This window comes from Arvicanthis niloticus, chromosome 28 (assembly GCF_011762505.2).
Source record: "Arvicanthis niloticus isolate mArvNil1 chromosome 28, mArvNil1.pat.X, whole genome shotgun sequence".
Classification (NCBI taxonomy): domain Eukaryota; kingdom Metazoa; phylum Chordata; class Mammalia; order Rodentia; family Muridae; genus Arvicanthis; species Arvicanthis niloticus.
The window spans coordinates 17610405-17622738 of record NC_133436.1 but is presented as its reverse complement, the minus strand read 5'-3'; the positions used below and the strand labels follow the sequence as shown (position 1 = coordinate 17622738).

The following is a 12334-nucleotide window of genomic DNA, read 5'->3' as shown; positions in this document are numbered from 1 at the left end:
TTTATAACATGGATCTACAAAAAGGAAATTCCTTACATTATTCTGCTTATAAGTTTAAAATTATGACAGATGAGTTCCTCATCTGTTGTGGTTGTTTGAGACAGGGTCTCACTATGTAGCCTTGGCTGTCCTGGAACTCACAATGTAGACCAGACTGGCCTTGAACACACAGAAACCCACCTGCCTCTCAAGTGCTGGCATTAAAGTCATGGGGCACCATACCCAGCCTCTACATAGTAATTTAATGTCACTGTGTTTTCTCTTATTAAGCTGGTCTAATAAAACATACCTTGCAAACAAACAAACAAACAAACAAACACCACACTCTTCCTAAAGCACATACTTTGGTGCTATTTGGGGGGGGCCTGTCTATGATCATGCTTTATAGACGTCATGAAATTTGATCAGTATTAAGTCTGAATGAGCGCAGTTGGACAGTTCTTTCTCTGGAATGAGGGACTATATCTGCATACTAGTTCCTCCTTCTCTTCTGTCAGCTTGGTGGAGACGTTTCTCCCTTACAAGTCCGACACTTGTTGTTGCGCCTTGGAAGGAAGACTTGCATCTTCGCCCACATTTCATGCTGCTTCTCTTGCTCTCCTTCCAGGTCCTTCCCTTCCCCAGCCAGGTGGTGTACAACAGAGTCGGCAAGTGTGGCAGTCGCACCGTGGTCTTGCTTCTGAGAATCTTGTCAGAGAGACACGGCTTCAATTTGGTCACGTCAGACATTCACAACAAAACCAGGCTTACTAAAAATGAACAGGTAAGTTGACCTTCCCATTGTGAAATCATAACTAGTGGGTGCCTCATGGGATGTCGTCCATGCTGAAGTTTCAATTGTGTGTTGTATTTTTGTCAGGGCATAGAAAGAAATTTAAGGTAGGATTTTGTACAGGGAATCTGAAACCCAGGAAGCCTTCATAAGTGGATACTTCTGTCAGGTCTGATAGACTGTGGATATTAGCCATGGTCTAGTTTGCTAAAATCAATTAAGCATACAATCTTAAAATATTTAAACCCTTGAACTATATAAATAATGCTAATATCTTCACATTCAAATGAAAAGTTTTCATGTAGCATTTCTTCCTTTACACTTTCTCATCGGTATCCTAACTCTTTAGAGTAACGTGAAAACTTTTGTGTGTGTGCAGGGAATGTGGTTGGTTGATGCAGAATAAGAATCTAATTATTATTTTTTGGAATTTTTTGTTTTATTTTGTTTTTAAGCTAAAAACAAACAAATAAGCATAAACAAAGAACTACAAGCAAGCAAGATATGCTAGGAATGAAAGAACTAGTGACCGCAGGGATATGCTTTCTAATGGCTATCCAATACTAATTGGTCATCCTTGAAATGACACATATACATTGGGAATTATTATTTTTCCTTGAAATAGCATTACATTTCTTCATCTCTTTCCCTGACTTCTAGCTCTTCCTAGCCATCTTGTCACAAACTCCTTCCATTTCATCTTCCCTACTTTCAGAGGCGAGCATGGTCTTTGATTTAACCATATCTACAAGTCAATGGTGAACCATGTCATTTCTGCCAGAGTCAAAGAAATGACTTCTATTGAGGTCAAAAATCCTGTTTCACAAGTTCCTGGGGGGATGCTGCCTTTTATCTAAACACCAGAAATCCTTCTTGTAGTCCAGTTCAAACTCACTTCTAAATAGATGCAATGCCTGAGACTTACAATTCCAGGTTTTTATTGATGATAATGAGGATACAGTCTCTTTGATTGCTGCCTCCTAATTGGCTGTTTGGGAAGAGGGAGGTCTGCAATACTGGTTCAAGCTGGGGCTCAAGCTGGAAGATTATAGAAGACCCAAGGAAATTTCATCAGAAGGATGTGGTTTGTTTACCAAACCTGAATCAATTACATTAGCCAGACTGGTTTACATCATGGATTGCTTTACACAGGCTGTCTGCAAATTCAAGGTTCATCAGTTCTACAGGATGAAAATGGGCTCCCCCATTAATCACTTATTCAGAAAATTCTTTACAGTCTGATCTTATTGAGGCATTTTCTCAATTGAGTCTCCCTCCTCTCTGATGACTATAACTTGTGTGAAGTTGACATAAAAGTAGCTCATAAAAAAGGCTAGATTAATAAATTGTCCTTATTTCAACATCAGATGTATGTGAAAGGGAAACAAAGTAAAGGAATTGCAGATGTGACCACTTCATTATTAGGGGGAAAAAGGTCTTTATTATAAATAAAAGAGAAAAATATCCAGAAATATCTGGAAAAGTCCAAAGCAGAGAGAAAGAAGTAGACTGGATATGGCCAAGGCTCTCTGAAAGAGATGGAAAGAATAGTGATAAATAGAGATGTGGAAAGAGAGGAGCAGGAAGATAGCAAGAGTAGCTGATGAACAAGGAGGATGAGTAGCTGGGGTGATGGAGGGGCCAGGAGGCTAGCATTGACTTTGAAATGTCTAATAAGTCATTTTGGGTTTTTTTGTTTTGTTTTTCTTGTCTTTTTCTTGGATATTTTATTTATTTACAATACAGACGACATCTCTTTCCTCATTTCCTCTCCCTAGAATCCCCTATCCTATTCCCCCTCTTCCTTTATGCTTTTATACCATTTTGATTACATGCATGTATTAAGGTCAGTTCTAGGTTGAGGATCTAGTAATATAATAGATGCATATAGTCGAGGAACAAGCAACAAAATAAGCACAAACAGTCAAAGAAAAAACAATTCATTAAACCCAATTACGTGAGCATTCCCAATGATCACTGTTTCTAAAGGCTTATCAGGATGACCAAAGTATCTGAGCCTACTTCCCTGTCCTAGCCCAAGGTCATTTTCATGACTGAAGCCTACTTCCTTGTTCTAGCCTAAAATTTAAATTCCTGTCTGAAATTACTTCTTTGTTCTGGCCTAATATTTAGATTCCTGCCTGATATTACTTCTTTATTGTAGCCTATGATTTAGACTCCTATCTAAAATTACTTTTTTTTTTCCTAGTCTAATGTCATATTCCTGCCAAGCAGCCCATTTCCTTGTCCTTGGCTCATGTCAGCTTCTTACCAAGCAGCCCCAAAGGCTCTCCACCTCTCCCCCCTTTTTATTTCATTAACAAGACTGAGCCTGTCTTGGGTCGTTCTGACAAGAATGCCTTCCTTGCCCATCATGGAATATGCATTATCAAAGGCAAAGCACTTCTCTCTTAGGTTGGTAAGGCTCTGTGCAGAAACTTACCCATCCTTGGCTTGCCAGCCTGCTAATTTAATAACTCTGTCTGGGGCCCGTTTTCAGGTTTAAGCCATGTACTTTGGCTGCCAACATGTTGATGTTGTTAAAGATAAGCTTTAACATGATGGGCAGGAATAAAACTATTCCCAGGACAAGAAGGGCTAGTCTGATCAAGCTATATATGCCATTCCTGAGGTTTGTCCAAAATGAAAATACAGAGCTCAGGCCATGGATAATTTTATTGGCATTATCTGCAGCATCAAAAAGTCAACAGAGCAGCATTCTTTAAATTTGTAATCTCACTAAGCAAAGTTAACACACCCAGAGAGGTGTTACGATTATGCCAAATGTCCTACAGGTGTCTTTAAACTTTTTTCTAATTATAATGACAATCATTGTGAATTTCAAAAGTAACACTACTCCAATGATCTTTGTTATGACACTTGGGATGGCTCCTAACTCTTGAACCCTGAACTTCCTTCAGATAAGTTGAATGGGTTATAGAGCATCATTTGTTGTTCCAGATACTTATATAAATCCTCTGGTATACTCACTCAATACATTGGTAACATTTTTTTTTTTTTTTTTTTTTGCTAGATAGTTAACAAAAATAGTTGTCTTAACTCCTTGTGTCAATGCTATTGCAGAAGCAGTGGTGTTAGCAATTAACGGAATTAAAGCTGTTATGCCAGCAATAATCAAGCCTGCTACCCTCTTGCTTCTGCTTAAAGCCTAACTCACTTCTTCCAGCACTTTCAAGCTTTTTTCAGAGAATCAAGGTTTTCTAATACTCAGGGCAGTGAGATGAAAGCTGGTTGATTAGACTCCCGTAACAGACATGCCAGGTTTCAACACACTAACATAATTGGAAATTATACAGTCAATGCAACTTACAATAAATGCTGTAGAAGAGACAAAACCAATTTTAGCTTGACAATCAAAAGAGCCTTAAAACATGCACTAACCCTTGTTTGAAATCCAGATCCTGTCCCAACGTTATCTCTTGCTATTCTAACATCATAGTGAGCTACAGCTAGCTTCCAAATATGTCTCTGACAAAGTCCAGATCCAGTCTTCCAAAAGTAGACTGTTATTTCCCATATTGGATTGATTTCTAGACCAGTACATGATTGAGTCCTAATATAGCTGGGCACCTTTAAAAAGAATACAAGAGCCATAATTTCTCTTTTCAATTCTCTATCCCACAAGGTCTAAAAACTTGAGGCAAGGCAGCTTGTCCCATCTGGGATACTCAAGCAAAGGTGGGTCAGGAACATATGTCCAATACAGCTCCCCAGTCACCTTTGTCAGGGCACTCAGCAAGTTCACAGGTCAGCATTATTCTTTGTCATAGCAACAATATGTCTCACCAATCTTTTTAAAGTTCCATGGGCCTCCTCCACAATACCTTATCCTTGATGATTATATGAAATCCCCATAATAAATTGTTGACAAAAAGTCTTGACTGCTCAACTACAATTGCCAGACCCATTACCTGTTTTTCTTTTTAAATTGGATATTTTATTTATTTACCTTTCAATGTTATCTCCTCTCCCATTCCCCCCAAAACCTGTTATCCTGTCCTCTCTCCTCCTATTTCTATGCGAGTATGCTCCCACTATCCTTCCATTTCCACCTCCCTGCTCTTGAATTGCCCAACACTAGGGAATCCGAACTTTCAGGCACCAAGGCCCTCCACTTCCACTGATGCCTGACAAGGCCACCCTCAACTACCTATACAGGTGGAACCATGAGTCCCTCCCTTTGTGTTCTCAGGCTGGAGTTTTAGAATGGCTACTCCAGCTTGTTTCTTAGGACCATTTGCTTAAAAAATTGCCTTTTACTCTAAGGTAGTGTCTGTCTTTGTCACTGAGGTGGGTTTCCTGTATGCAGCAAAATGCTGGGTCCTGTTTATGTATCCAGTCCATTAGCCTATGTCTTTTTATTGGGGAATTGAGTCCATTGATGTTAAGAGATATTAAGGGGAAGAAATTGTTGCTTTCTGTTATTTTTGTTATTAGTGGTGGCATTGTTTGTGTGGCTATCTTTTTTTGGATTTGTTGGAAGAGGATTACTTTCTTGCTCTTTCTAGGGTATAATTTCCCTCCTTGTATTGGAGCTTTTCTGCTATTATCCTTTGTAATGCTGGGTTTTTGGAAAGATATTGTGTAAATTTTGTTTTGTCATGGAATATCTTGGTTTCTCCATCTATGGTAATCAAAAGTTTTGCTGGGTATAGTAGCCTGGGCTGGCATTTGTGTTTTCCTAGGGCCTGTGTGCTATCTGTCCAGGATCTTCTCAATTTCATAGTATCTGGTGTAATTCTGACAGGTCTGCCTTTATATGTTATTTGGCCTTTTTCCCTTACTGCATTTAATATTCTTTCTTTGTTTTGTGCAATTGGTGTTTTGATTATTATGTGACAAGAGGTATTTCTTTTCTGGTCTAGACTATTTGCCATTCTATAGGCTTTTTGTATGTTTATGGGCATCTAGTTCTTTAGGTTAGGGAAGTTTTCTTCTATAATTTTGTTGAAGATATTTATTGGCCCTTTAAGTTGGAAATCTTCACTCTCTTCTATACCTATTATCCTTAGATTTGGTCTTTTCATTGTGTCCTGGATTTCCTGGATGTTTTGTGTGAAGAACTTTTTGCATTTTATGTTTTCTTTGACAGTGTGTCAATATTTTTTCTATGGTATCTCCTGCACATGAGATTCTCTCTTCTATCTCTTATATTCTGTTGGTGATGCTTGCATCTATGACTCCTGATTTCTTTCCTAGTTTTTCTATCTCCAGCATAGTCTCCCTTTGTGATTTCTTTATTGTTTCTACTTCCATTTTTATGTCCTGAATGGTTTTGTTCAATTTCTTCACCTGTTTGGTTGTGTTCTCTTGTAATTCTTTAAGGGATTTTTGTGTTTCTTATTTAAGGGCGTCTACCTGTTTACCTGTATTCTCCTCAATATCTTTGAGAATGTTATTTATGACCTTCTTAAAGTCCTCTATCATCATCATTAGAAGTGATTTTAAATCTGAATCTTGCTTTCCTGGTGATATGGGGAATTCAGGACTTTCTAGTATGGGAAAACTAGGTTCTAATGATGCCAAGTACCCTGGGTTGCTGATGCTTATGTTCTTGCACTTGCCTTTGCCTTCTGGATCTCCTTAATGCTACCTGCCCTGGAGCCTGTCTTTCTATAACCTTGGGTGTGTCAGAACTGTGTGGGGTGGATGTTGCTACTGGGATTAGAGCTGAGGCCCAAGATCTGCTCAGTGCTCAGGCGCAGACCAGAAGGAACCAGTGCTCCAGGCCAGGAGTGACTTCCTGGGTCCCAGTGGGTCCTTATTACTCCCTGTTTGGGGCGGGTGTTGCTGTCTCCTTACCTGAGATACTGCCCAGATTAAAGCTCCTGGGGGACCAGCTTCCTCAAGGTTTTTTGAGTTTGGGGGCAGAACTGCCACCCGGGATCTGCTCAGTGCTCGGGCCCAGACTGGAAGGAAAGAATCTAATTATAATAAGCTCATCGAGTCTTGGCTTCCAAACATTTGTTAGGAAATATAACATTTGTATATATAGTTTGAATATAGCATTTCCCCCACTTTGCAGGATCCTTTTTGCCCCAGTATAGCTACACACAGAGTTGGCTACACCTGTGACAGAATGACAGTACTGTTATTTGCCAGGAAGTTCTAAAGCGTGTCCTGCTTTGTAAACCTGTGCAGAGGTGAGGACAACTGCATCCATGGAGCTGCTGGTATAGGAAATGTGGGTACTGTACTCTCAGTGGTCTTTTTTTGAAAGATAAAGCTTGCTGTCGACCTGTGTATTAGTTTCTATTGTTGATAAAATATCCTGATAAAAGCAACTTAAAACTGGAGGAAGGGTTATTTTGGTTTATACTTTCAGAGAGGATAGTCACATCATGATGGGGAGGAATGACATGATGGCAGGCAGAGGCATGAGGCTGGCTTTCATATCGCATTGGCAATCTGCAAGTAGAGAGCAGACAGAGGGGTGTCACTACTTTAGGCTAGAGCAGTGGTTCATTGAGTAAAGTGTTTGCCCCTCAGGGCAAACCATGAGTGCCCGAGTTCAAATTCCCCTGCGCAAACACAAGAGGCCAATGCAACATGTAGACAGAATGCCTCTATCTATACAGTTCTGTGTGCCTCCAAGGGTAAAATAATGTCTGAAGAATGGAAGCATGCTGAGGTTTCAATATTGTGATCTCGACTTGATAGTTAAATGTCACTAATTAGAAAATATAAGTTTCTAAAGTGCAATAGCCTTTTTTTTTTTTTTTTTTTTTTTTTTTTTTTTTTTTTACACCAGGTTGTTGTGGTTTGTATGTGAAATGTCCCCCATTGTCTCATGCGTTTGACTCTTTGGTCCTCAGCTGATGGCACTGTTTGCGAAGGTTAGGGAACCTTTAGAACTTGGAGTCTTCCTGAATAGAGGAAGTTTGTTTCCAGGAGTGGGCTTTGAACTTTCATAGCCTATTCCCACTTCCTGTTTTTACTCTCTACTTTCAGATTGCCAATGCAACATGGATGCCCAAAGAGTCTGTGACCCCTGCACTGGGTCTTCTGAGACAGCTGGATCTCCGGAGCTGTCTGGGCATCCCATGTTGCCAACCTAGGGAACTCCAGGTTTACTGAAGTCTCAAAAATTAAGGTGGGGTGGGGAGACAGCTCAGTGTGCAAGAGTGCTTACTTTTTTGTGAGGAGCGGTGTTGAGAACCAATGTGGTTGTCCCAGGGAATGGCACTATTAGAAGGTGTAACCTTGCCGGGCAGTGGTGGCACACGCCTTTAATCCCAGCACTTGGGAGGCAGAGGCAGGTGGATTTCTGAGTTCGAGGCCAGCCTGGTCTACAGAGTGAGTTCCAGGACAGCCAGGGCTACACAGGGAAACCCTGTCTCGAAAAACCAAAAAAAAAAAAAAAAAAAAAAAAGGTGTAACCTTGTTGGATGAAGTGTGTCACTGTGGGCATGGGCTTTGTCCTAGCTGCTTGGAAGCCAGTCTTTTAGCAGCCTTCAGATAAAGATGTAGAACTCTCAGCTCCCCCTACACCATGCCTGCTTGGACACTGCCATGCTTCCACCTTGATGATAATGGACTGAACCTCCGAACCTGTAAGCCAGCCCCAATTAAATGTTGTCCTTATAAGAGTTGCCTTGGTCATGATATCTGTTCACAGCAGTAAACACTAACTAGAACAGAAGTAGAGGCAACGTGTAGCACAAGCACTCCCGAGACAAAACAAAAAAACAAAACAAAACAAAAAAAAAAACTAGCAAAAAACAGCAAAGACCCTATCTCAAAGGAAAGTGGAAGGTGAGGATTGACTCCCAAGGTTGCCCTCTGACCTCTGTACATGTGCTGTGGCATAAACACACCTGTATTCACACACACACACACACACACCTGTATTCACACACAAAAATATGCATACACATGTGACACACACATTGTATGCATTTATTCACACACACCTGTATTCACACAAATACACACCTGTATTCATACACACAAATGTGCGCACACACATAACACACATGACACACACACTGTATACATTCCCTTTTCTAATAATAAGGTGAAGAGCGACTGTATAACTGTCTAACCCCCGACCTCCATGAGCATACTCATACACACGCATGCACAATATGAACACGTATGCATTTTACATACTAAACACAGGAATGAAAAAAACATATGTTTGGCATTTAAAGCTGTGAACCTAGGTGTGGTATCACCATGCCTCTAATCCCAGCATCAGGGAGCCAGAGGCAGGTCCATATCTATAGGTTGAAGGCCAACCTGGTCAATGTAGTGAGTTATAGGCCAGCCAGAGTTACATGGTGAACCCTGCCTCAAAAAGAGAGTGAGGAGAGAGAGAGAGAGAGAGAGAGAGAGAGAGAGAGAGAGAGAGAGAGAGAAGAGAGGTCATGTTCAGAGTCCTTTTGATTACCTTACTTTTTACTTCCCACAAGAAAATGACAGTAAATAAATAGTCTATATTCTTATGATGTCATTACGGTTATCAAATTTATCTTCCTTTGCATGCAAGTCTTAGGCCCTGCTTCTCAGATTATGCCTAAATGTTGCTGTGCATGCATTCCATGCAGAATTCCTAGATACCTTTTAAGACAGTTTCTACATTCAGGTCCCCCCCCACCCCCCGTTGTAGGCGTGCAAACAGCCCAGAGAACACAGAAGAAGGGACTGAAGGATCAGACACTGGAATGTTCAGGAACATCCCAAGGGAAAGAACACAGGATTCTGATGTTGAATTCATTATGAGAGTTTTGAGTAGATAACCCTATTTTGTTCCCTGATTTAAATACGGGTGTAATCGTGAATAAAATAATTTAAATAAAAAGCTAATACAAATATACTGACAGCAAATAGGTGGTTACTAGAAAGGGTTAAAGACAAGGGCACTCTTCCCCTCTGAAAGGAAAACTCTCATCTGTTTGGAATGGTTGGCTTGTCTGGAAGCCAGGGAATAGGCGAGACAATCTTTTTAGGTTTCTTCCAGCACTATGGCTCTGTGATATATTTATGCAAACTCTAGCATACTCCACATGTAATGTGGTTCTGATTCCTGTGGTCAGTGTGACCTAGTCTTGTATTTCATTACTTACTGCAGATTCCTATTAAATTATAAGACAAGTTAAAGAAAAGAAACTAAAACAAAGGTAATGACTTGGAAGGAAAAGCAGTTATACAAGTCTGGTATAAAAATAAAAATGAGAACCATGCTCGCAGCTTCTCTGGAGCTATCTTACCTGGCTCCTGCACACAGGAGAGTAGCCAAGAAACAGAAAGACAAGAACCCAGATCTGGTCTATCCCCGTGATGTTCTGAGAGACTTGTCTTTGTTCCATGATTCTTTTTACTAAAGTTTGAAAGTACGTATGACAGCAGAGAAAGAATTATTATTTTAACTTAACGTATTCAGGAAATAATTTGTGGTATTAATAGCTGCTCTTCTTGGTAATTTATTAAAGGGAAAATGGTGGTGTGATTTAGGAGACTAGTTAAAATTTTATAGTCAGTGCTCTCTCCCTTAAACAGCAGAACTCTTAAAATCATTCCCATGGAAAATTATTCTCTCAAAATTAATAATAATAATAACAATGTTGTTTTAGGTACTGTAGGAGTTCAACAGTTTCTTGTGTGCTAGGCCAGGAATCTATTTACTATAAAAGCCATCTTTTTTTCATGAGAAAATATGTCCCATGATCCAAACTATTGACATATAAATGAACTTCAAAATTATATCCATTTATGGGATTTATCTATGCCACTTCGTTCAACCACAAGGTGTTTTTCTGAGCCAGGATTCAATGAACACATTATCATCAAGCACACATGTGTTCATACATGTGCAAGCACACGTCTGCACACTCATAGTTAAGGGTTAAAACTTTATAGGCTAGAGGATTTTTAAGCAGGAAAGGGAACATGAAACACCAAATGTTAAGATGCCTATAAAAACCTATTACATCTGCTCTCATAGAAATAGGCACACCTTTGAAAATTATACTTTGAACAATTCCTCCTCCACAGAAAAGCTTGTAACCACTGCTGCCCATGTGTCAGATCTTTTTGTTGCATATAATACAAACTCAGGATGACACTGGTTCATCTGTACCCTAAATATATCTCAGTTGGGGGGGGGGCATGATTTATATAATCTTGCAAAGTGGAGATCCTATCTAGGGGGAGATTTTCCTCCTTCCCGAAGGGCAAGGAGTGGTGTCCAAGAATCTTCACAGCCTGCTCACTAGTCCTAAAGTGACTTCAGTGCTGTGCCCGATGTATAGTGAAGGTCAGAAGTGCCAGGGGCATCTCACAGGGAAAGGAACCTGCTATTCTAGTTGGAGAATGGCAGAAACTGGCCTCTGAGTTGCAAAGATTAGCAAAAGCAGTTCACTTCGGTATTCGTTTTTCTGCCGGAGTTTCCGAGGATGCATAAAGCAAATGGGAAGCCTACGTGCGAATTGTTTCTCCTAATTATGTCATTTAACCATTTGGGACCAAAAATATACCAGTGAGTAAGTGTCGCTCCCTGGTTTCTGGGTGAGAAACTGAGATAATTTGTCACCTTCCGGAAATAACTGGAGTGACTGCGTATGATGGCTCCACTTGGACCTGGGCTCACCCAGACCCAAAGGCTGTTCCCATAATGCAGTGGGATCTCCAGCAGCGCATTTGGAATCCTAGAGTCTCAGTGCCCTTCTGCTGGAAATGCTGGGAAGGCATCCAGAAAATTCTTTTTAAGGGGGGGGGCCAGTGTAGAGGTGGCACAGGCAGCTTTTCTATGGTGCAGCAGCCAGGCTAAAGAAGCCCTGGCAAGGTCCTCATGTCAGCATTTTCCCAAAGGGTGTTCTCTAGGGCTCCACACTCCCTCTACCCAGGAAGGAAGGAAAAGAGAACGGCTTAGAAATTTGGGGGCTCCTCTGTGCCCTGTTTTCATCTAGAAGATTCACAGTGATTATTCACATTTTAGAGACTGACAGTCTTCAGACATATACATATATACTGTACATGTGTGGTATGCATGTGTATATTTGTATGTCCACACGTGTGCGGGCATACCTGTATGTGTGCACACACCTGTGTGCTGGTGACTGTGAGTGTGTATGTGTGTGTGTTGAGGGTTTATGTGTGTGTGTTGATGACTGAGTATATATATATATATATATATATATATATATATATATATGTGTGTGTGTGTGTGTGTGTGTATGTGTGTGTGTGTGTTTGCATGTTGTATATATATATGTGTGTGTGTATGTGTGTGTGTGTGTGTTTGCATGTTCACCTGCGTACATCTGTGTGTATGCATGTGCCAGTGACCATGTGTGTGTGTGTGTTCACATGTGTGTCCATGTGAATGCATGTGCTGGTTGGTGACTGTGTGTATGTCTATTTGCATATTCACATGTATATATGTGCTGACACGTATGCATGTGCTAATGACTGGGTGTGGTGTGTGTGTTTTATGAGTGTGTATGTGAGTGTGGGTGTGTAGGCCAGAGCTTGTCACTGGCCGTCTTCCTACATCATTCTTCACATTATCTGCTAAAGAATGGATTCTCCCTAAACTCA

The 12334-nt window shown here is 40.5% G+C and overlaps 1 protein-coding gene across 1 annotated transcript in view; it reads left to right on the top strand.

The window, feature by feature from the left end:
• Ust (uronyl 2-sulfotransferase) overlaps positions 1-12334 on the top strand; it is a 300209-nt gene that overhangs the window by 175737 nt on the left and 112138 nt on the right. The window contains exon 3 of the mRNA XM_076926828.1: positions 608-763. Coding sequence (XP_076782943.1) covers positions 608-763 — 156 coding nt within the window. The remainder of the gene's footprint in view (positions 1-607; positions 764-12334) is intronic.